The 26,417-nt window shown below is 43.2% G+C and overlaps 1 protein-coding gene across 2 annotated transcripts in view; it reads left to right on the top strand.

The window, feature by feature from the left end:
- Positions 1-26,417, top strand: part of LOC311131126 (arf-GAP with coiled-coil, ANK repeat and PH domain-containing protein 2-like) — a 118,571-nt gene that overhangs the window by 73,810 nt on the left and 18,344 nt on the right. For both annotated transcript variants that reach the window (XM_084163945.1, XM_084163946.1), the window contains exon 9: positions 7,686-7,760. In XM_084163945.1, coding sequence (XP_084020071.1) covers positions 7,686-7,760 — 75 coding nt within the window. The remainder of the gene's footprint in view (positions 1-7,685; positions 7,761-26,417) is intronic.

The following is a 26,417-nucleotide window of genomic DNA, read 5'->3' on the forward strand; positions in this document are numbered from 1 at the left end:
CTATGGGTTTGAGATCTGGAGACTGGCTAGGCCACTCCAGGACCTTGAAATGCTTCTTACGAAGCCACTCCTTTGTTGCCCGGGCGGTGTGTTTGGGATCATTGTCATGCTGAAAGACCCAGCCACGTTTCATCTTCAATGCCCTTGCTGATGGAAGGAGGTTTTCACTCAAAATCTCACGATACATGGCCCCATTCATTCTTTCCTTTACACGGATCAGTCGTCCTGGTCCCTTTGCAGAAAAACAGCCCCAAAGCATGATGTTTCCACCCCCATGCTTCACAGTAGGTATGGTGTTCTTTGGATGCAACTCAGCATTCTTTGTCCTCCAAACACGACGAGTTGAGTTTTTACCAAAAAGTTATATTTTGGTTTCATCTGACCATATGACATTCTCCCAATCCTCTTCTGGATCATCCAAATGCACTCTAGCAAACTTCAGACGGGCCTGGACATGTACTGGCTTAAGCAGGGGGACACGTCTGGCACTGCAGAATTTGAGTCCCTGGCGGCGTAGTGTGTTACTGATGGTAGGCTTTGTTACTTTGGTCCCAGCTCTCTGCAGGTCATTCACTAGGTCCCCCCGTGTGGTTCTGGGATTTTTGCTCACCGTTCTTGTGATCATTTTGACCCCACGGGGTGAGATCTTGCGTGGAGCCCCAGATCGAGGGAGATTATCAGTGGTCTTGTATGTCTTCCATTTCCTAATAATTGCTCCCACAGTTGATTTCTTCAAACCAAGCTGCTTACCTATTGCAGATTCAGTCTTCCCAGCCTGGTGCAGGTCTACAATTTTGTTTCTGGTGTCCTTTGACAGCTCTTTGGTCTTGGCCATAGTGGAGTTTGGAGTGTGACTGTTTGAGGTTGTGGACAGGTGTCTTTTATACTGATAACAAGTTCAAACAGGTGCCATTAATACAGGTAATGAGTGGAGGACAGAGGAGCCTCTTAAAGAAGAAGTTACAGGTCTGTGAGAGCCAGAAATCTTGCTTGTTTGTAGGTGACCAAATACTTATTTTCCACCATAATTTGCAAATAAATTCATTAAAAATCCTACAATGTGATTTTCTGGATTTTTTTTCTCATTTTGTCTGTCATAGTTGACGTGTACCTATGATGAAAATTACAGGCCTCGCTCATCTTTTTAAGTGGGAGAACTTGTACAATTGGTGGCTGACTAAATACTTTTTTTCCCCACTGTATAGTATTACATTTACATAAGTATTCAGACACTTTACTCAGTACTTTGTTTGCGGTTGCAGCCTCGAGTCTTCTTGGGAATCACGCTACAAGCTTGACACACCTGTATTTGGGGAGTTTCTCCCATTCTTCTCTGCAGATCCTCTCAAGCTCTATCAGGTTGGTTGGGCATCCAGAGATGTTCGATCTGGTTCAAGTCCGGGCTAAGGCTGAACCACTCAAGGACATTCAGAGACTTGTCCCGAAGCCACTCCTGCGTTGTCTTGGCTGTGTGCTTAGGGTTGTTGTCCTGTTGGAAGGTGAACCTTCGCCCCAGTCTGAGGTCCTGAGCGCTCTGGAGCAGGTATACATCAAGGATCTCTCTGTACTTTGCGACGTTCATCTTTCTCTAGTCTCCCAGTCCCTGCCGCTGATAAACATCCCCACAGCATGGTGCTGCCACCACCATGCTTCACCGTAGGGATGGTGCCAGGTTTCCTCCATACGTGACGCTTGGCATTCAGGCCAAAGAGATCAATCTTGGTCTCATCAGACCAGAGAATCTTGTTTCTCATGGTCTGAGAGTCCTTTACGTGCCTTTTGGCAAACTCCAAGTGGGCTGTCATGTGCCTTTTACTGAGGAGTGGCTTCCGTCTGGCCACTCTACCATAAAGGCCTGATTGGTGGAGTGCTGCAGAGATGGTTGTCCTTCTGGAAGGTTCTCCCATTTCCACAGAGGAACTCTGGAGTGACCATCGGGTTCTTGGTCACCTCCCTGACCAAGGCCCTTCTCCCTCGATTGCTCAGTTTGGCCGGGCGGCCAGCTCTAGGAAGAGTCTTGGTGGTTCCAAACTTCTTCCATTTAAGGATGATGGAGGCCACTGTGTTCTGCAGAAATATTTTGGTACCCTTCCCCAGATCTGTGCCTCAACAAAATCCTGTCTCGGACCTCTACGGACAGTTCCTTCGACCTCATCGCTTGGTTTTTGCTCTGACGTGCACTGTCAACTGTGGGGCCTTATATAGACAGGTGTGTGCCTTTCCAAATCATGTCCAATTAATTGAAAATACCACAGGTGGACTCCAAACAAGTTGTAGAAACATCTCAAGGATGATCAATGGAAACAGGGTACACCGGAGCTCAATTTCGAGTCTCATAGCAAAGGGTCTGAATGCTTATGTAAAAACCTGTTTTCCCTTTGTCATTATGGGGTATTGTGTGTAGATTGATGAGGAATTTGTATTTATTTAATCCATTTTAGAATAAGGCTGTAACGTAACAAAATATGGAAAAAGGGAAGGGGTCTGAATAGTTTCCGAATGCACTGTCTATCTACAGAAATAAGACAGATTTAGCTTATGTTGCCTGTTTGAGTGTTTGTTTAATAGCTTACTGATTCCGTGAGCACCAAGCCTCATGCAATGGCAAAATGTTGGATAAAGCGATTTCACAGATTTGGCTGTTTTTCATCTTTGCTATGCTGTAGTAAAGGCTTTACAATTGTTTTTTATTTAGAACAGACTGGTATTACGTATAATTTATTTAGTGTTTTTTACACTGTTCCAAACAAGCAGAAAAATAATATTGAAATCTAACAGCACCTGTTTGTCACACATAATATACACACAGCTCTCGCTCCTATAACCTCCTTTTTCTTGATCTCCTTCTTATTGTTATTCTTACAATTATTATTATCATCATTATAATAATAAGTAATGTCGTTATCATTAGTAGCCTTGTATAACCACCATCGAGCTGTAGGCCTAAGAGAGAGTTTTTGTACCATAATTTACTTAGGCCTATATTTCAATATATAGGCTACTGTTTCAATCAATCAGTCATTCATTCGTTCATGGCATCACACAGCATACGAGACATTAATGCTTTGAAATGCAATCAAGCATTTTAGTTTTAAATATCAAAGGGAGCTTTGAATAATTGGCCTAAACAATAAATATACCGCTATTCACGAATGCATGCAACTGTTTTTAGTCTGCAGTAAGTTGGTAGGTGGTAGAGCATGGCGCTTGCAATGCCAGGGTTGTGGGTTAGATTCCCACGGGGGACCAGTACGAAAAAAGTACGAAAATGTATGCAGTCACTACTGTAAGTCGCTCTGGATAAGAGCGTCTGCTAAATAACTAAAATGTAAATAAAGGCTTTATATATACAGCTCTGGAAAAAATTAAGAGACCACTGCAAAAATATAAGTTTCTCTGGTTTTACTATTTATCGGTATGTGTTTGGGTGAAATTAACATTTCTGTTTTATTCTATAAACTACTGACAACATTTCTCCCAAATTCCAAATAAAAATATTGTCATTTAGAGCATTTATTTGCAGAAAATGATAACTGGTCAAAATAACAAAAAAGATGCAGTGTTGTCAGACCTCGAATAATGCAAAGAAAATAAGTTAATGTTCATTTTTAAACAACACAATACTAATGTTTTAACTTAGTTCAGAAATCAATATTTGGTGGAATAACCTTGATTTTCAATCACAGCTTTCATGCGTCTTGGCATGCTCTCCACCAGTCTTTCACATTGATGTTGGGTGACATTATGACACTCCTCGCGCAAAAATTAAAGCAGCTCGGCTTTGTTTGATGGCTTGTGACCATCCATCTTCCTCTTGCTCACATTCCAGAAGTTTTCAATGGGGTTCAGGTCTGGAAATTGGGCTGGCCATGACAGGGTCTTGATCTGGTGGTCCTCCATCCACACCTTGTTTGACCTGGCTGTGTGGCATGGCGCATTGTCCTGCTGGAAAAACCAATCCTCAGAGTTGGGGAACAATGTCAGAGCAAAAGGAAGCACGTTTTCTTCCAGGACAACCTTGTACGTGGCTTGATTCATGCGTCCTTTACAAAGACAAATCTGCCCAATTCCAGCCTTGCTGAAGAACCCCCAGATCATCACCGATCCTCCACCAAATTTCACAGTGGGTGCGAGACACTGTGGCTTGTAGGCCTCTCCAGGTCTTCGTCTAACCATTAGACAACCAGGTGTTGGGCAAAGCTGAGAATTGGACTCATCAGAGAAGATGACCTTACTCCAGTCCTCTACAGTCCAATCCTTGTGGTCTTTTGCAAACCTCAGCCTGGCTCTTCTTTGCTTCTCATTGATGAAGGGCTTTTTTCTAGCTTTGCACGACTTCAGCCCTGCCCCTAGGAGCCTGTTTCGAACCGTCCTCGCCGTGCACTTCACCCCAGCTGCCGTTTGGCATTATTTTGTAGGTCACTTGATGTCATCCTACGGTTGTTGAGTGACATTCGAATGAGTTGGTGGTCATCCCGGTCAGTAGAGAGTCGTTTTCGCCCTCTGCCGGTCTGTAGCTTTGTTGTCCCCAATGTCTGCTGCTTGACCTTGTTCTTATGAACCGCCGTCTTTTAAATTTTAGGGATGGAAGCAACCTTATGCTCACTGTATCCCTCTGCCAGTAAAGCCAGAATTGAACCTTTCTTTTCCTCACTCAAAACTTTCCTTTTCAACTCTTTTGGCATGGTCAATAGTTATTTTTTGATTAATATGACTTTTGAGGTACTATTAGCACTGTTTTTGCCATCCAGCTGGTCCTATTGCAAGAGGATAGTGATGACCACAGCAGTGGTTTTTATACTTTCCTCGTTAAATAACATTTGGTTCAGGTGATCACCTAATCAGTACCTAATTCAGTAAAATGAGGTGTGCCTGTGTTGGAATTCAACAGACACTGGAATGGAATGGCTATCATACATGTAGAGATGCTGATTTAAGAAAAATTTGCAGTGGTCTCTTAATTTTTTCCAGAGCTGTATATATATATTTTTTCGTTAGAACAGATTCTCTGGTACACTTATTTATTTAGTGTTTACACTGTTCCAAATGGTCAGAAAAAATTATAATATTGTAATCTAACAGCAACTGTTTTGCACACACAATACTCACACAACACTTGCTCTTATACCTTCCTTTTTCTTGATCTCCAGTAGTTTCCACAACTAAGTCAAATGACTTCCACAGATCTAACTTCCCTTTTCCATCCTGAGCAACCAGTAAACATTCCCCCATTTCGAGTTTCTTTTTCACGTCCTCCGCATACATTTTGCTGTCGACATTACTGTGTTCAGAGTTTGTTATAACCAATTTATTGATGTGATTATGTTAGGCTATAGGTCAGGCCCTATTGGTCACATACATGCAATACTTACATGTTTAATGTAAAGAGAACAAGGGTTGAGGGAATAGGGAATGTTTTTCCTAAACAAATTAGGGATTTCGGTAACTGAACTTTTCATATCAGGAACTGAAAGATTGAAGTGATTGTCTTTCCAAGATGCTTTTGGCCTAGGCTGAATAACGAAATGTATTTTTATCCACACAGAAATGAATGAATCAATGTACCATGACTATTCATCAGTCAAATGTCACAACCAAAATACAATCTGTATAACTAGTGACTGCTTTTCTACATGATGACAATTAGTGTGAAAGGGAACAAAGATGCACAACCACCACCATAGTGAGTCGTTTGGGTGAGTCAGAATCACAAGGCCTACTTCTGAATGGACCAGCTACAGTGATATAGCCTACACATAGAAATAGAATGACCAGAAGGGACTGTAATTCTATTTTTAGGGATATAGTCACATGTACAGTCACTGGTACTGTTAGACTACAACTTCTAGTGGATTTTAATGGGCTGGTTGTTATGGAAAATGGGGAAAACATTTCCAATCCGATCTTATCAGCTGGCTGCCATTCCGACGACCACCCCACTTCCTGCTAAAACAAAACAAAAGCTGTCCCCAAATGTGTATCTCATTTCAGCTCCAGAGGCACCTAGTAATGGGCTTTAGTAGTGGGTGCAGGGAAAGAAAAAGGGAAAGGGGGATACCTAGTCAGTTGCACAACTGAATGTATTCAACCGAAATGTGTGTTCCGCATTTAACCCAACCCTCTGAATCAGAGAGGTACGGGGGGCTGCCTTAATCGATGTGTACGTCATCGACGCCCAGGGAGCAGTTGTGTTTGGGGGTTAACTGCCTTGGTCAAGGGCAGAACAGCATATTCGAACCAGTGACCTTTCGGTTACTGGCCCAACGCTCTTAACTGCTAGGCTACCTGCCTCCTGATTTAGGCTCCTTAGAATAATTTATTCCATAGTGTAGGCTTGTCTTGTATGAATAATGAAATTAGGCCTATGCTATGCTGCACTTGTGGCGAATCTGTGCTGTAATTGTGCTCTTTGTTTCAATAAAGCCCACCAGATTGCCTCCGATGACATTAATGTATGTCTTTTTATTTACGGTTTGATAACGTTAGTACTGGGTGTAGATTCTGTGGAGTGTTAGCTAATCCTCCTCCTCCTCCTCCTCCTCCTCCTCCTCGTCCTCAGTGTATTCATTCATTTATAAGCATGTTGTTTAATAAGTTATATCAGTGATGTTGTTTATTTTTTAATTTACAGACCTGGTATTTACTTAAACATTACATGAAAAATGGTTATTACAAATTGACTACCTACTTTTTGTTTCTTTGGGGTTCATTGAAACTCTAAACCTAAGTAATAGGTTGTTTCTTAGTTAATACCAAGACTGAAACAGAACTGTAAAATAAAGTGTACTGTCCCATAGTTCCCTTAGTTTCAGTAGGTTGTGATGATACAGGAGTTCCATTAGACACACATTCGCTGCATCCTGGTTCCTTTCTCTCCCAATTATCTTTGTTACCGGATAGTGTTTGCTTGAGATGAGTTATCATAGATGCTGATTAAGGCTGTTTGTGGCCGAAAACCCTCCGAAGCGGAGAATTACACTGATGTAGGAAACAAGCTCTGGTGTCATCCAACGACCTATTCAAACAGTCTACGAGTTCCTCAATCTGAAGTTGTTTACCCCATAAAGTGACCTCTGTGCTCCCTGTTCGGGATGTACTGCTAACCAGGAAGGGGAGAGAACCAAGCTTCGATAGCGGCGTCCATTTTATTTCATGGAGGAGGGGACACCTTTATGGTCCAAGTTTGAAAAAGAGCACACAGACTACAGACTATCCTCTCTAGCTACAGTAAAGGGTTCAAGGCTAGTTTGTAAGGGTTTTGGTGTCTGTAGTTGTTAATTAACTTTCAGTTTCCCTTACAAATAGAGTTAATATGCAAAATACTTGGTAATCTGAAGTGGCTTCCTCTACTCATCTGCAGTCCTTAATTTAGCACTGTTCTGAAAACACTAGATGCATGAAAGCAATATTGCAGAGGCCTACTGGGGATTGTGGGGAACAGACCTGGATCGTGTTCATTAGGCACCAAACGTACGAAATCTGATTGAAATAGGGAGGGACTACCTGAACTTGTCCAATAAGGAACGGTCATATTCTTTAGACTATTGAGATTTACCCAGTAGGGGTACAAGGTGTTTGTAGGCTTTATGTGAGCAAAACCATGCAACCTGCTTAAAAATATGTCACACACACACATACAGTTGATGATTTCAAACAATCCTAACCTGTGCTCTGTTTGTTTTCAGCTGGACCAGCTGGTGGTTGATGCAGCCAAAGAGAAGAGGGATATGGAGCAGAAACACTCCACCATTCAACAGAAGGTAACACACACACACACACACACACACACACACACACACACACACACAGACAGAAACACGACTCACCTTTTTTGGCACACTTGCGCTATACACTGAGTGTACAAAACATTAAGAACACCTTCCTAATATTGAGTTGCCCCCCACTTTTGCCCTCAGAACAGCCTCAATTTGTAGGGGCAAGGATTCAAAAAGGTTTCGAAAGCTTTCCACAAGGGATGCTGGCCCATGTTGACTCCAATGCTTCCCAAGTTGGCTGGATGTCCTTTGGGGGGGGGACAGAGTTTGGGAAACCCTTCTCTAGCTAACCTCTAGCACACACACACACCCTCCCTGTCCCTAGCCTTGGGGAGCTCTGGTCTAAAGCAGTGATTTGACTGGAGTGGATCCTTCATCCTTTTCCCTCAGCCATAATGCCTTTCTTATTGCACTCTAACCCATTCTATTAAAGGATCAGCCCAGAAACTCTGCTGGGATTTTCAAAAAGCCTCACCAATATACCCCCAGTTACTCATCCACTTCTGCCCTTCACTCTAATGCATGCAGTCATAGAAATGGAGGATCTGTCATTCTACTATGCGTACAGCATGTATTGTAATGAACAAAGTAATTATTAATGACTATCTATCATTTATTTTGTCACCCCCCTTAGCCATTCACTTCTGTACCTACCTACTCACTCTAATACACACACTATCATTCTATGTATCATTCTATTTCTATGCATACAGTATGAATGGTAATACATTGTTTCATTAATGGTGACTATTGATGGTTTATTTAGCGCTATAAAACACTGAACTGCAACTTACCGGCGTGTTGTGGAACACTAGATGAGTAGAGGAGTCATTGGGCAGGTGTGGGTAATGGGTCTTACAGGCTATGTCCTAAATGGCACCCTAATAAGTCACCAACACACAGTCACACATCATGCTTTATTCAAGTGGGTCGGAAACTCCGGGGCTAGCTTACCAAACAACAGGGATACGTTTCACCATCTATCCATGTTCGCTAGTCTCCTTGTAGGTTTTATAGATGCACCCGACCCCGCGGCTGCAACTGTTCTAATTTAGTGTATCTTGTGCGCACAACCCATGTGGAATTCCTAGTCTCCGGCAGCGTTTGGAACTGCCGATTTGTGGTCAATAAGGCTGCCCTTCAGTCCCTACACTTTTTGGCCCTGATGGAGACCTGGATTACCCCAGAGAACACTGCTACTCCAGCTGCTCTCTCGTCATCTGACTGTGTTCTCTCATAATCCAAGAGCATCTGGTCGTCGCGGCTGTGGCACAGGGCTGCTAACTTCTCCTAATTGGAGATTTTCTCTTTTCCCTCTCTCTCACCAGTATCTCCTCATTTGAATTCCATGTAGTCACTGTTACTTGTCCACTCAAGCGTAACATTGTTTTCATCTATCGCCACCAGATGTCCTTGGCGAGTTCTTCAATGAGCTTGACACCTTGATAAGCTAATTTCCGACGATGGCTCACCACTCGTACTGGGCGACTTTAAACTCCCGACACCTGACTTCAATTAATTTCTTTCCACCTCTTTCTTTCCACTCCTTTCAGAGTTCGTACGGTCATGGATTTTTTTTATTGTGTTTTCCACGGCTGGAAAACACCTTGGAAAATTATAAAATCAGAAAAGTTTTGGAAAAGTCATGGAAATTAATTTAATAATTTCTGTTCATGTAATTTATTTAGGCACAGTTTTTAAATATTTTATCAATCAAATAAAAATAAAAATATCAGCCAGAATCGGAATGACACTTTAGCGCGTCTGTGTTTGCGCGTATCACCTGCATGTATGTGTGCAAGACGAGTGGGCCGTTGCTCAAGGAGAGCGAGACAGTCGGCCATTGCAGCAGGTAGGCCTATATATAGCCTATAGAATATGATAGAGAACAGACTAATAACTAGGTAGCCAATTCAAAACATATCTTGTACCCTGTAGTTAAATGTTTTCGTCATGTCCCAAAAAACTTTCCACCGAGACTCGCGAGTAAGGCCATACAAATTTAATTAAACGATGCATACAAAGTTGATTAATTTATACGATTCTTTTTGACGAAACAAACTATTCCCTTCACCATTGTATTAGTTGGGATTCGATTCAATCGCAATTAATCAAATGTGAATCAAAATAATTTGTGAATCGCGAACAGTAATTTTAAGAAAACATATTAGATGTAGCCTTTCTTTTGGATAATTTGGCTTCAAAAATTGTTTTATAGATACTTCCAGTTGATTTGGGCATCCAATGTATGGGACATTGCAACTCAATAGATGCTAGTCAGCATGCAAAATAAACACTTCTAAGAGAAATATGACCAAACTAAAAGGTACATTTCCTGAAGAAAATCTGTGGGTTTGCTTCAGCTGAATAAAAAGATTTGTAGCCTACCATAGCCATTTGATCTTTGTTATATTAAGTTAGTGAATTATTTCAAAAGGCATAAAACATATTTGGTTGAAATGTGGATGGTCAACCATCCTCCAGGAGAGCTAATGGGTGTGCAGGCTTTTATTCCAGTGCCCCTCTAACAAACCACATTTTAGAAAGTAGCTGCTCAACCGGACCCTCTAACAAACCACATTTTACCTTGATAAACTGGCTCTGATGTGTTTGAGCAGAGCTTGATCAAAAGCCTGCACACCCAGTAGCTCTCCAGACTGAGGATTGACCACATGTGTTTTATACCGTTGACTAACAGGTATTCTACTTAGGCGGGGGTTAAAAGTAATGGAGAAGTCATGCAAAAGTCATGAAATTCCATCTGTCAAAATGTGTATGAACCCTGTCCTTTTGACCTCACCCTTTCCCAGTCCCCTCCCACTCACAAGGCAGGCAATACATTTAACCTCATCTTCACGAGAGGCTGTTTGCCTACCAATCTCACTGCAACCCCCCTCCATGTCTCGGAACACTACTTTGTTTCCTTTTTTCTCCATCTCTCCTCCAACCCTTCCCACTCGGCCCCTACCCGGATGGTCATCCGCCGCCACAATCTTCGTTCTCTCTCTCCCACTACTGTCTCCTCTTCTATCCTATCCTCTCTCCCTTTGGTTTAATCATTCTCCCTCCTGTCTCCTGACTCTGCCTCTTCGACAATACTCTCCTCCCTTTCCGCATCCTTTGACTTCAACTGTCCCCTTTCCTCCCGGCCGGCTCAACCTTCCCCTCCCGCTCCGTGGCTGAGTGACTCCCTGCATGCTTACAGAACAGGGCTGCGGAAATGGAGGAAAACAAAACTTCCGGAGAACCTATTAACCTTCCACTCCCTCCTCTGTACCTTCTCTTCCTTTGTATCCGCTGCTAAAGCCACTTTCTATCGCTCAAAATTTCAAGCTTCTGCCTCCAACCCTGGGAAACTCTTTTCCACTTTCTCCTCCCTCCTTAATCCTCCACCCTCTCCCTCCTCCCTCTCTGCGGACAACTTTGTCAACCACTTTGAAAAAAGGTTAACGTCATCGTTCCTCATTCACTCAGCCTACTGAGCCCACAGATCCCACTCACACAGAACTACCCTACACCTTGACCTCTTTCTCCCCTCTCTCTCCAGATGATATCTTGCGACTAGTGATGTCTGGCCGCTTGACAACCTGCCCACTTGACCCCATCCCCTCCTCCCTTCTCCAGACAATTTCTGGAGACCTTTGCCCATTCTTCACTTCCCTCAACTCATCCCTGATGTCAAAAACTACAGACCGGTATCCCTTCTTTCTTTTCTTTCCAAAACACTTGAGCCTGCTGTTTCTGACCAACTCTCTCATTATCTCTCTCAGAATTATCTTCTTGATCCTAACCAGTCAGGCTTCCAGGGGACTCACTCAACTGAGCTCGCTCTCCTCTGTGTCAAAGTGGCTCTCCTCTCTGCCAAAGCTGACTCGCTCTCCTCTGGGCCTAAATCTAACCTCTCCCTTCGACACTGTGAACCATCAGATCTTCCTCTCCACCCTCTTAGGGTTGGGCGTCTCAGGTTCTGCACACTCCTGGATTGCATCCTACCTGGCAGGTCGCTCCTACTGGGTGGCGTGGAGAGGATCTTTGTCTGCACCACGTGCTCTCACTACTGGTGTCCCCCAGGGCTCGGTTCTAGGCCCTCTCCTTTTTTTCTCTTTACACCCTGGTAAACATCTCAGCTTGGATGTCGGCACACCACCTCAAGCTCAACCTCGACAATACGGAGCTGCTCTTCCTCCCGGGCAGTGTTAATTTTTTAACTCTTTTTTAGATTTAGTCTAGTCTTAATCATTTTTCTGCATTACGTCCTATTCTCTTCCCAACAGAAGAAATATGAAAAACATAATTATATATATATATATATATATATATATATATATATATATATATATATATATAATTATCTGGCCATGAATTCCTAAGCCTACATAGATATTAGAGAGAGACAGAGAGGTAGACGTTACAGCGCCGTCACTCGGTCGCGCCATTATCAACGTTCCACAGACGCTGAAGCCACATTGTTGTCCAAAAGTAGAACGGGGGCTAATTACTTTGAACGGGAGCTAATGAGCTAATGGCCCAGTGATGTAGTCGAGTCCGAATCAAGGCCTCTGATACCAAATGTTGGCATATAGGCTCCCAGGGCGTTCAGTTGCAAGACGTTCTCGAATGTTGCAGATAAAAATGTATGAATAGAACCAACGTTATTCCTTATTCAACATGTCAGAGAGGCGTGTTTGTTCTACATAGCATATTTCTATCTGAACGTACCAAAATGTTGCGTCCTGCTGAATGCGCCCCAGGTTGTTAGCTATAACTAGCTGATGAGGTAACATGACTGAACAAGGTGAAGCCGTAACAATTTTTTTGCGGTCCGGTCCACAAGTAGCCTAGTTTTAGAATGGCCCGTGACATGCTTTATGAACAAAAATATAAACGCAAAAGTGTTGGTTCCATGTTTCATGAGCTGAAATAAAAGATCCCAGAAATGTTCCATACGCACAAAAAGCTTAATTCTCTCAAATGTTGTGCACAAATTTTTTACATCCCTGTTAGTGAGCATTTCTCATTTGCCAAGATAATCCATCCACCTGACATGTGTGGCATATCAAGAAGCTGATTAAACAGCATGATCATTACACAGGTGCACCTACTGCTGGGGACATTAAAAGGCCACTCTAAAATGTGGAGTTTTGTTACACAACACAATGCCACAGATGTCTCAAGTTTTGATGGATCGTGCAACTTGCATGATTACTGCAGGAATGTCCACCAGAGCTGTTGCCAGAGAATGTAATGTTAATTTCTCTACCATAAATTGCCTCCAACATCGTTTTAAAGAATTTGGCAGTACGTCCAACCGGCATCACAACCGCAGACCACGTGTATGGCGTCGTGTGGGCGAGCGGTTTGCTGATGTCAAGGTTGTGAACAGAGTGCCCCATGGTGGCGGTGGGGTTATGGTATGGGCAGGCATAAGCTACGGACAACGAACACAATTGCAATTTATTGATGGCAATTTGAATGCACAGAGATACCGTGACAAGATCCTCAGGCCCATTGTCATACCATTCATCCGCCCCCATCACCTCATGTTTCAGCATGATAATGCACAGCACCATGTCGCAAGGATCTGTACACAATTGCTGGAAGCTGAAAATGTCCCAGTTCTTCCATGGCCTGCATACTCACCAGACATGTCACCCTTTGAGCTTGTTTGGGATGCTCTGGATCGACGTGTATGACAGTGTGTTCCAGTTCCCGCCAATATCCAGAAACTTTGCACAGCCATAGAAGTGGGACAACATTCCACAGGCTACAATCAACTGCCTGATCAACTCTATGCGAAGGAGATGTGTCATGCTGCATGTGCAAATGGTGGTCACCAGATACTGACTGGTTTTCAGATCCACGCCCTACCTTTTTTTCTAAGGTATCTGTGACCAACAGATGCATGTCTGTATTCCCAGTCATGTGAAATCCATAGATTAGGACCTAATTTATTTATTTCAATTGACTGATTTCCTCATATGAACTGTAACTCAGTAAAATCTTTGAAATTGTTGCATGTTGGGTTTATATTTTTGTTCAGTATAAAATGCGGCCCGCCAATGCACGATAGAAATAAAAAAAGTAGCGCCGGTATTATGGGTCATGTCTTTTGAAAGGTAAGGGCTAGAATCAAGCCGTTTTCTCTGAGTTAGAGGGAGACTTAGCTATGTTGGCTATAAAATGCAGTGGGGAAAGTGGGAGGGTTGAGCGAGACTACAAATTCTAAGACAGCCTACTTTTCTATACTCAAGGGAGAGAAGAACATAGCTAGACTGTTGTTTTACTATTAAACTCAATGCTGCTATTGCTTTTAATTTGGTAAAGCAGCTTGTGTTTCTTAACCAGGCAAAGGGTAGCTAACTAGAAGGCTGGTGCTGATTTGGTTATCTACAGGGAACCAAGAAAGTCGCCTGTGTGATGTTTATAATCAGAGGCAGAGCTGGAGCTGAGCCTGTCTGCCCACATTCATTGCTTGCTCCCCCGCAGCTCACCAGCGGATGTAGGATGTGTGTGCTGGGTGGCGCGTCCTTCCCACTGCTGAACAGAACTGCGCTGCGCATCTGTGCCACTAATAATAATGCTTATCACTGAAAAGCTCTCAATCTCTCCAAAAACTCTTGTTTTAGTCAACGGAAATGAAAAATAATTTTAGTTTAGTTATATTTTTTTGAGTCTATTATGTCAGTTATAGCTGTTCTGACAAATATTTTTGTTGACGAAATTAACACTGCTCCCGTGGAAGGCCTGCCCGCTCCAAGACCTCTCCATCACGGTTGACAAATCCACTGTGTCCCCCTCCCAGAGTGCAAAGTACCTTGGCGTGACCCTGGATAACAGGCTGTCGTTCTCTGCAAGCATCAAAACAGTGACTCGCTCCTGCAGGTTCATGCTGTACAACATCCATGGAGTACAACCTTTCCTCACACAGGAAGCGGCGAAGGTCCTAATCCAGGCACTTGTCATCTCCCATCTAGACTACTGAAACTCTGTTGGCTGGGCTCCCCGCTTGTGCCATCAAACCCCTGCAACTTATCCAGAACACCGCAGCCCGCCTGGTATTCAACCCATGTCACCCCGCTCCTCCGCACACTCCACTGGCTTCCAGTCGAAACTAGCATCATCTTCAAGACCCTGTTGTTTGCTTACGGAGCAGCAAGGGGAACTGCCCCCTCCTTACCTCCAGGCAATGCTCTCCGTGGACACCTGCTCGTCGAACATCTCATTCCAAAATCATGGGCATTAATATGGAGTTGGTCCCCCCTTTGCTGCTATAACAGCCTCTACTCTTATGGGAAGGCTTTCCACTAAATGTTGGAACATAGCTGCCATTCAGCCTCAAGAGCATTAGTTAGGTCGGGCACTAATGTTGGGCGATTAGGCCTGGCTTTGCAGTCAGCGTTCCAATTCATCCCAAAGGTGTTCGATGGGGTTGACGTCAGGTCTCTGTGCAGGCCAGTCAAGTTCTTCCACACCGATCTCGACAAACCATTTATGTATGGACATCGCTTTGTGCACGAGGGCAATGTCATGCTGAAACAGGAAAGGGCCTTCCCCAAACTGTTGCCACAATGTTGGAAGCACAGAATCGTCTAGAATGTAATTGTATGCTGTAGCATTAAGATTTCCCTTCACTGGAGGTAAGGGGCCTAAACGGAACCATGAAAAAGAGCCCCAGACCATTATTCCTCCTCCACCAAACTTTACAGTTGGCACTATGCATTGGGGTAGGTAGCGTTCTCCTGGCATCCGCCAAACCCAGATTTGTCCGAGGGGCGGCCATATGGTGAAGCATACAGTGAGGGGAAAAAGTATTTGATCCCCTGCTGATTTTGTACGTTTGCCCACTGACAAAGAAATTATCAGTCTATAATTTTAATGGTAGGTTTATTTGAACAGTGAGAGACAGAATAACAATAAAAAAATCCAGAAAAATGCATGTCAAAAATGTTATAAATTGATTTGCATTTTAATGAGGGAAATAAGTATTTGACCACCTCTCAATCAGAAAGATTTCTGGCTCCCAGGTGTCTTTTATACGGGTAACGAGCTGAGATTAGGAGCACACTCTTAAAGGGAGTGCTCCTAATCTCAGCTTGTTACCTGTATAAAAGACACCTGTCCACAGAAGCAATCAATCAATCAGATTCCAAACTCTCCGCCATAGCCAAGACCAAAGAGCTCTCCAAGGATGTCAGGGACAAGATTGTAGACCTACACAAGGCTGGAATGGGCTACAAGACCATCGCCAAGCAGCTTGGTGAGAAGGTGACAACAGTTGGTGCAATTATTCGCAAATGGAAGAAACACAAAAGAACTGTCAATCTCCCTCGGCCTGTGGCTCCATGCAAGATCTCACCTCGTGGAGTTGCAATGATCATGAGAACGGTGAGAAATCAGCCCAGAACTACACGGGAGGATCTTGTCAATGATTTCAAGGCAGCTGGGACCATAGTAACCAAGAAAACAATTGGTAACACGCTACGCCGTGAAGGACTGAAATCCTGCAGCGCCCGCAAGGTCCCCCTGCTCAAGAAAGCACATATACAGACCCATCTGAAGTTTGCCAAGGAACATCTGAATGATTCAGAGGAGAACTGGGTGAAAGTGTTGTGGTCAGATGAGACCAAAATGGAGCTCTTTGGCATCAACTCAACTCGCCATGTTTGGAGGAGGAGGAATGCTGCCTATGATCCCAAGAACACCATCCCCACCGTCAAACATGGAGGTGGAAACATTATGCTTTGGGGGTGTTTTTCTGCTAAGGGGACAGGACAATTTCACCGCATCAAAGGGACGATGGACGGGGTCATGTACCGTCAAATCTTGGGTGAGAACCTCCTTCCCTCAGCCAGGGCATTGAAAATGGGTTGTGTGTGGGTATTCCAGCATGACAATGACCCAAAACACATGGCCAAGGCAACAAAGGAGTGGCTCAAGAAGTAGCACATTAAGGTCTTGGAGTGGCCTAGCCAGTCTCCAGACCTTAATCCCATAGAAAATCTGTGGAGGGAGCTGAAGGTTCGAGTTGCCAAACGTCAGCCTCGAAACCTTAATGACTTGGAGAAGATCTGCAAAGAGGAGTGGGACAAAATCCCTCCTGAGATGTGTGCAAACCTGGTGGCCAACTACAAGAAACGTCTGACCTTGCCAACAAGGGTTTTGCCACCAAGTACTAAGTCATGTTTTGCAGAGGGGTCAAATACTTATTTCCCTCATTAAAATGCAAATCAATTTATAACATTTTTGACATGCGTTTTTCTGGATTTTGTTGTTGTTAATTCTGTCTCTCACTGTTCAAATAAACCTACCATTAAAATTATAGACTGATCATTTCTTTGTCAGTGGGCAAACGTACAAAATCAGCAGGGGATCAAATACTTTTTTCCCTCACTGTAATTTATCACTCCAGAGAACGTGTTTCCACTGCTCCGGAGTCCAATGGCGGCGAGCTTTACACCACTCCAGCCGACGCTTGGCATTGCGTGTGGTGATTTTAGGCTTGTGTGGGGCTGCTCGGCCATGGAAACCCATTTCATGAAGCTCCCGACGAACAGTTCTTGTGCTGACGTTGCTTCCAGAGGCAGTTTGAAACTCTGTAGTGAGTCTTGCAACCGAGGACAGGCGATTTTTACGCACTATGCGCTTCAGAACTCGGCGGTCCCGTTGTGAGCTTGTGTGGCCTACCACCTTGCGGCTGAGCCGTTGTTGCTCCTAGACATTTCTTCTTCACAATAACAGCACATAAGAGTTGACCGGGGCAGCTCTAGCAGGGCCAAAATGTTACAAACGGACTTTGTTGTTGTCATGTGGTGTTGCTACCGTGCTGTGTTGTCATGTGTTGCTGTTTTGTACTATTTTTTAAATCCCAGCCCCAGTCCCCGCAGGTGGCATTTTGGTAGGCCGTCATTGTAAATAAGAATTTGGTCTTAACTAACTTGCCTAGTTAAATAAAGGTTAAATAAAATAAAATAAGTGTGTGTGTGTGTGTGTGTGTATATACAGTACCAGTCAAAAGTTTGGACACACCTTCTCATTCAAGGGTTTTTCTTTATTTTTACTATTTTCTACATTGTAGAATAATAGTGAAGACATCAAAACTATGAAATAACGCATATGGAATCGTGTAGTAACCAAAAAAGTGTTAAACGTATTTTATTTTATTTTAGATTCTATATTCTTCAAAGTAGCCACCCTTTGCCTTGATGACAGCTTTGCACACTCTTGGCATTCTCTCAACCAGCTTCATGAGGTAGTCACCTGGAATGCTTTTCCAACAGTCTTGAAGGAGTTCTCACATATGCTGAGCACTTGTTGGCTGCTTTTCCTTCACTCTGCGGTCCAACTCATCCCAAACCATCTCAATTGGGTTGAGGTCGGTTGATTGTAGAGGCCAGGTCATCTGATGCAGCACTCAATCACTCTCCTTCTTTGTCAAATAGCCCTTACACAGCCTGGAGGTGTGTTTTGGGTCATTGTCCTGTTGAAAAACAAATGATAGTCCCACTAAGCGCAAACCAGATGGGATGGCATATCACTGCAGAATGCTGTGGTAGCCATGCTGGTTCAGTGTGCCTTGAATTCTAAATAAATCACTGACAGTGTCACCAGCAAAGCACCCCCACACCATCACACCTCCTCCTCCATGCTTCACGGTGGGAACCACACATGCGGAGATCATCTTTTCACCTACTCTGCGTCTCACAAAGACATGGCGGTTGGAACCAATAATCTCAAATTTGGACTCATCAGACCAAAGGACAGATTTCCACCGGTCTAATGTTCATTGCGTGTGTTTCTTGGCCCAAGCAAGTCTCTTCTTCTTATTGGTGTCCTTTAGTAGGGGTGTCTTTGCAGCAATTCGACCATGAAGGCCTGATTCACTTGGTCTCCTCTGAAAAGATGATGTTGAGATGTCTGTTACTTGAACTCTGTGAAACATTTATTTGGGCTGCAATCTGAGGTGCAGTTTATTGCCCATTTCTGAGGCTGGTAACTCTAATGAACTTATCCTCTGCAGCAGAGGAAATTCTGGGTCTTCCTTTCCTGTGGCTGTCCTCATGAGAGCCAGTTTCTTCATAGCGCTTGATGGTTTTTGCGACTGCAAATGTTCCATATTGACTGACCTTCATGTCTTAAAGTAATGATTTACTGTCGTTTCTCTGCTTATTTGAGCTGTTCTTGCCATAATATGGACTTGGACTTTTACCAAATTGGGCTATCTTCTGTATACCCCCCCTCCCCCCCTTGATTTGTTTAACACGTTTTTGGTTACTACATGATTTCATATGTGTTATTTCATTTATTCTACAATGTAGAAAATAGTAAAAATAAAGAAAAACCCTTGAAGAGTAGGTGTTCTAAAACCTTTCACCGGTAGTGTATGTAAATGTGATATTTCAGTTTTTTTTTTCTTTTTTAAATTTACGAAAATGTCAAAAAAAGTGTTTTTCGCTTTGTCATTATGGGGTATTGTGTGTAGATTGATGAGGGGAAACAACTATTTAATCAATTTTAGAATAAGGCTGTAAAGTAACAAAATGTGGAAAAAGTGAAGGGGTCTGAGTACTTTCCGAATGCTCTTTATATCTCAAATAGTACCTTTGTATTGGTAGTTGATGTCAATCCAAGACACTGGATAAGTTTCACAGAAACCTGTTTTTGTGCAGGGTTGAGTTTTGTGGCATTTGTTGTGTGTTAATGTCTGTGTATGTATCTGCGTCCAAGTGTGTTTGCCTGTCTGGCCTCTTTTATTATGTCTGGCAGTCTGTGTCTGTATGTAAATCTCTTTCTTCCTCCCTTTTTTGTGTGTCTGTGAGTGTGAGCGGAACATGGCAACCAGCGGCTTGCTCTCCAGCATGAGCAGCACTTCCAGCCAGGAGCCCTCTCATTCGCGGCCAGCGCCCGTGCCAATTTACGCTCATCCTTGAGCGCCTAGCATCCCAGCGCCCTCCCTCTCCAACCCCCTCCCTTTTACTAAATGCTATTTTTATGTTTTCTCGCTCCCTCCCTCTCTCTGCGTCTCTCCTTCACTCCCTCTCTCTTTCTCTTTCTGCCAGTATGTGTCAGCAGTTCTAACCTCTCCTCTCTTTTTCTTCCACCTCTCGCCGATGCTCCCCAGGCTGCTCTTAAGGTAAGCCTTTTTACCTCTCCTCTCTTTTTTCTCGCCATCCTGTGTATTTCTGTACTGTTTGTTCTTTCTGCATGTTGACAGTCTGAAGCCCCCACGACAGTGATTTAGTTGAGTATTTAGTAGACCGCTAGAGTAAAATAGAACACTCATTCATGTAGTAGACAGAAGTCTTGTCATCATTATATATTATTGACACATACATGACGTGACCGGGTTAAGAACACTCATGCCTCGTCACAGGTATGCTTGTCCATTGAAATGTCGGCTGTGTTATATGCCAATCATTCATTCACCTAATGTGTTTTTGATACAGTATATTGCGCCAGTCTAGTGTTTATGCCTTACTGCAAAGGGAATGTGAGAGGCAAGGTTGATATCGGTCTAATTGCAACGTTGCACAACATTACGAAAATGTGTTGTGCTAGCTGGGATAGGCTAAATCTATAGGTGCTCAGTTGACATATTCGCCTAGACTCATGTGCATTTCATTTCCTCATGACTGCGGTTTTTAGAGCGTGCTTACTATGCCTTATATCTGCCTGTGTGAATTATTAATACATTTCTAGAGGGCACCATCGTGTTACAGATTGTCCCCATTGGACGGAGGGGGGCTCTAAGTTTAGTTCAATGTATTAGCTCTCCTGCTTCTCAGAGAGGGAGGCAGTGGTTTTGTGGTTTGTTCATGCTGCAGGAAAACATGAGTCTATAAATATACACACACACACACACACACACACACACACACACACACATACGCACGCACTGGGAGAAGTAGAGTACATGGCTCTTAAACAGAGGCTGTATAAATGTTTCATGCTGGAGCTACTCTGCACAGGGTTCGGTTGGTTATTCTAAACCAATTGCGCTAGCCAGCATCGACCTGCACCCACACACACACACACACACACTCGCACTCGCATCCCAGTGTGTTTGCATGCCGCTGTGCCTCAGCGGAAGGGGCCAAGCTCAGCCAACAGCGGTGACGAGTGTTGATGAGGGACGGACAGATACACACACACACACACACACACACACACACACACAGAGGGGAGGGAGGGAGGCTTGTTTTGGACAGAGGGAGCTAGTCCGAGTGTGATAGGGCTGTCACTTGAGATGCTGCGAGAGGTCAGGCAGAGGTAGCTTCCGCTAGCTAGCCATTGTCACGGTGACTGGGACACCGACAAACACACTGACCTGCAGTCACAGACATCAAGATGAAGATCTTCAGCAGATTCCACTATGTGTGGTATCTGGTGAGTGCGCTGAAAGAAGGGTGCAAAACGTGTTTATTTTTAGCTTCTTTAGGCTCTGTGCCTTGGTCATGCTGTGTGTGTTCAACTATCTCCAATTGTATGTCATGGAATCAATTGTCTCCTCTTTCTCAGTTTCTCAGCCCTTTCTCATTCTTCCGGTGTGACTCTTTTAGAAGGTGACAGAGGTTGACCCTTTACCCGATGGCCGCAGCTTTTGCGCGTGGAGGTCCTCCGTATGTAATAATTGATTTTCATTTGCTATTTGGTTTCCATTGAACCCCACCAACCACCTCCTCTTCCGCCTGCGTAACCGGAGTGATGAGTGATTCCATTGTCATGCTGTACATTCATGTAGAATTAACCGATGCGTGTGGTTTTCTCATTCTAAAGTATGGCTCCCACGGTTTACCTCCTGACTACAAAGCAATAGCCTGGTCCCAGATCTGTTTGTGCTGTCTTGCCAACTCCTTGTCACTCACGGTCCAGTTGGCAAGACAGCACAAATGGATCTGGGGTCAGGCTAAAGAAGCATGGGTTTGACGTCTGCTTACATGTGAGTTCTGAGCTCTGGTTGTTGTCATTAATTGGGCCCTGTTTGACACCTTTACTACCTCCGTTCCTTGAAGCAATATCTGATCGGACATGGATGGATTGATATATGATGCAACCCCAGCTTTCACCTATCCAATCTTGTCAGATCAGTTATTTTTTAAACAGGGCCAATGTTTTGCCCACACAATCAATTATTGCCTTGGCCTTTGACCGGGTTGGGGAGTAGATTGTATGTCCCTTGTCTGTCTTGAGTCCTGGCTGTATGGCCGTTTTACAGTTGTATGGCTTTGTGTGTGGGTGTTGTGGACAGGATCCAGGTTTAGTGGTGTGTATGTAGAGGGATGCCATGTTTTTATCCCTGCCTAAAATGAACAACTATTGAATTCCACCAGGGCACATGCTGGGACAGAGGCCTTGAATAATACATACACCCTAAAAATACCTCTTAGAGAGTCTGTTTGAGTAGGCTACATGCTAATGAGGCTGCATTGTACAACCATGTTACATTGCAAAATGAGTCCTTAGTTTAGGGTAAATTGTTTTAGGGTTGGGCGATATTACGATAGTATGATCTATCGACGATGATTGAGAGCCATTGTCGATGGTGACGACATTGTGATATGACAGACGATGAAGAGCCTATTTTAACTTGACTGCCGCCCCGCAGTAAAGAACGAAGTCTCACACAGCAGGGCAGCACACAAGTGACATTCCGAGTAATTTGCCTATTCCTATTTGCTATAGCCTATTTCAATAAATATGTTGTATACAGAACGCAAGAGAGGAATGCAAGGTAAACAGAGCAGAGAATTCCACCAAAGCTGCGCAAAATGTCCAGTCAGAAAATATTGTTTCTCTCGAATACATGGGCCTTATAGCCTAAACCTATTCATTTATTTTTTTATACGGTGGGGTCCGGAATAATTGGATCCCTTGATAAAGAGGAGCAAAAAAGACTGCATAAAATAAATACAAATACTGAGCTATATTGTATACTTTATTTTTATTATATTATATTATTTTATACTTATGCAATTGCTCAGAGAATACATTTATTTATTATTGTATCCCCTGCAGAAGGGGAGCTAGCGTGAGGGCCATGGGTGCGACCGTCCCAGGTCCCAAGCACCTGTTCTTGCTGATTTTTATTAGTTTTAAAGGTCCTGAACGGTCATTCTAATTCCCATGTAAAATAGCCTTTTGAGTGACTGAAATATCACCCATAATATTTTTGGGGGATAGAAATGCTAAATAATTGAGAAAGTATTTTTTTCTTCTCTCATGGCTAACTACCAGGAAGTTTGAAAAGACCGGCTGAGTGGGCGCGGAGCTTATATTAATGAGCTCGCAGTTCTTTGACAGTTTTTTTTTTTTTTTTTTTTTTTTTTTTTTGTCATTTAGCAGAATGCCTATGTCAAGAAACTTGGATGCAATGAGCAGTGTTTCAGTAAAATCATCTCCCCCCCCTTTCTTTCCATGCTGGCTGAAGACCTAGCTAGCCAGTAACTAGCTAACGCCAGACACAGATGAAAGGGGAGACATGTAAGTATCTTTGCCATAGATGAATAGAGTAAACTTTTATATTTGCTGAAACCCTACAGTCAAATTAGGGTAGCTACTTTTAGATCAAACTTTATCAATGTAGAACAACAGTCATTTTTCATACTTTGGTCATCATACAAAATGCATCATATCAGCTGTATTATGAAAGTTATAGATCTTGACAATGTGATTGCTGATATGCAAAACAGTTTGGGACTATATCAACAATGGACTAATGAAACAAATACCAAAATATAGTTTTTGGGTGGAATTTTCCTTTAACTATCTTGTCTAGCTGTTTATAAAAAATGAAGGCTATATTCCCTTCTCTCTCCATTCGATAGGCTATGAATATGACTTTGGGCTAGGGTACGCTTTCTCTCGATCAAACAATTAATGAGTCTAATGGAGTTCCATCTCAAAAAGTTGTTTGAATAGCCTAAAAACATATGGTAGCCAGGGGACTATATCAATAGCCTATAGAAAAATCTAATGAGAAGTTTAATCAAGTTTAAGCTTACTAAGAAAGAAATTATCTGTGTGGGGCATAAAAAGCCCTCCATGCGAGGTTGAAAACCAAATGGCCAATCCTCCTACTAGACCTATCATAAAAGCTTTCGTCATGATTCGTCCAGTTGTAGCATATGATTTCGTGCTACAGCCCAATGGTGGTTTTTAGCAGAGTAAATTTTTTGGGAATAGGGGGCGATACCATCATATCACAATGTTATATGAGTGCATAATCATGATAGGACAAAGGTTGACATCGCCCTACCCTAAATTGTTTTCTCTTTCTAAGTTGTCTTTCTAGCATAACATTATACTCTATAGTTATGCTTTTTTAAAATATATATTTTATTTTTAGCAATAATACAGCAACACTATAACGATAATACATTTCAAAACGGGGACAGTCGATAGTTATACTTGCCGGTAGTATGAGAGTTGTGGTGTATTTACCAGTCACCCACTCTTGGATTGAAGGGGTTAATTACATTTTGTGATGGGAGTCTTGTATTGACACAGTTGGGCATCTTAAATGCCATTTTCCATTCCCCTACCATTCATGAGCCTGGCACTGCCCACTGCATACATTCTGTACTGTACCCCCATCCAAAAATAACCTCTGTCCTACGGCGTGTCATGGTGGAAAAGGGTGTGTGTCTAACCAGGGGATCGCTAGGCTTAGGTGTTTAGCGCCAGGCCCCTTTGCTCAGGTTACAGTGCAGAATCTAATCTGGCTGTGAGGAAACACACACACACACACACTGCTATCTGTAAGTATAGGGTGAGGGAGTGAGGATGAAGCACAACACAGTGGTCAAACTCCTATCACACACAGATGAGCCAACGGCGTCTTGCAGACCTTACAGACTCAGGAGCAATTGGGCCGAATATAGGCTAGTGGAACCAAGATCTGACAGTATGAAGAGGGCAGATTTGACCGTGACAATCTAAGGAAGTGCTTTGTAATCTCCATGTCATGTGCTAATAGTCATTTGGAGTTGAGGATTACTTCCATCGTTTTCCACTTGGATGTTTATAAGCCTACAAATTAAAGTCATATATTTTGATCCCCGATGGACTGCTTCAAGGACTGTTTCATTGACTCCTATTGTTTGTCTTCAAATGTTTCCCACAACAACCCTTGGAATTGAACAGTGAATTAATAGAAGTTTAATCGTTCCTCCACCCCCCTGACTGTTTGTGGTGTCTAGTGTTACAGAGGAAAGTGTGGCAGGGGTGAGAGCTAGCTCATGACAGCGGTGGTCAGCCGGTCGGGTTACGGGGTTGTTAGAGAGAAGTCAACTCTGCCCCAGACCACAGGTGTTAAAGGATAGTCCATTTACTGTTGCTGGAAACAAGGGTGAGGACGAAGCAGACACACTGAAAGGATGCATCGTCACAGAAATAGAATGAGTAGAATGGGCGTCCCCATTCAAGTCAATGATGCCGTAATGGGTGGATTGGCAACCATTTTAAGAGTCATTCCCTCATCCTTCTGTGTGTCTTCTAAGCCTGTATCTCGTGCCAAATGAACAAGACATTGGATTACCGTAGCTATCCCTGTCAGTATCTTTCTTTGATCAACATCTGATCTGACCTAGGCCTAAATCAAATAAACCTGTATGTTTGACCATCATAGGGTCAGTGACTTGAGTACAGAACAATATACGTGTGTGTGTGTGTATATACAGTACCAGTCAAAAGTTTGGACACCTACTCATTCAAGGGTTTTTCTTTATTTTTACTATTTTCTACATTGTAGAATAATAGTGAAGAAATCAAAACTATGAAATAACACATATGGAATCATATAGTAACCAAAAAAGTGTTAAACTAAAAAAATATATTTTAGATTTTAGATTCTTCAAAGTAGCCATCCCTTGCCTCGATGACAGCTTTGCACACTCTTGGCATTCTCTCAACCAGCTTCATGAGGTAGTCACCTGGAATGCATTTCAATTAACAGGTGTGTCTTGTTAAAAGTTAGAGCCAATCAGTTGTGTTGTGACAAGGTAGGGTTGGTATACAGAAGATAGCCCTATTTGGTAAAAGACCAAGTCCATATTATGGGAAGAACAGCTCAAATAAGCAAAGAGAAACAACAGTCCATCATTACTTTAAGACATGAAGGTCAGTCAATCCGGAAAATGTGAAGAACTTTGAAAGTTTCTTCAAGTGCAGTCGCAAAAATCATCAAGCGCTATGATGAAACTGGCTCTCAAGAGGACCGCCACAGGAAAGGAAGACCCAGAGTTACCTCTGCTGCAGAGGATAAGTTCATTAGAGTTACCAGCCTCAGAAATTGCAGCCCAAATAAATGCTTCACAGAGTTGAAGTAACAGACACATCTCAACATCAACTGTTCAGAGGAGACTGCGTGAATCTGGCCTTAATGGTTGAATTGCTGCAAAGAAACCACCAATAAAAGAAGAGACTTGCTTGGGCCAAGAAACACGAGCAATGGACATTAGACCACTGGAAATCTGTCCGTTTGGTCTGATGAGTCCAAATGTGAGATTTTTGGTTCCAACCGCCGTGTCTTTGTGAGACGCAGAGTAAGTGAACGGTTGATCTCCGCATGTGTGGTTCCCACCGTGAAGCATGGATGAGGAGGTGTGATGCTGTGGGGGTGCTTTGCTGGTGACACTGTCAGTGATT

This window comes from Coregonus lavaretus (genome assembly GCF_964263955.1).
Source record: "Coregonus lavaretus genome assembly, chromosome: 6".
Lineage (NCBI taxonomy): Eukaryota > Metazoa > Chordata > Actinopteri > Salmoniformes > Salmonidae > Coregonus > Coregonus lavaretus.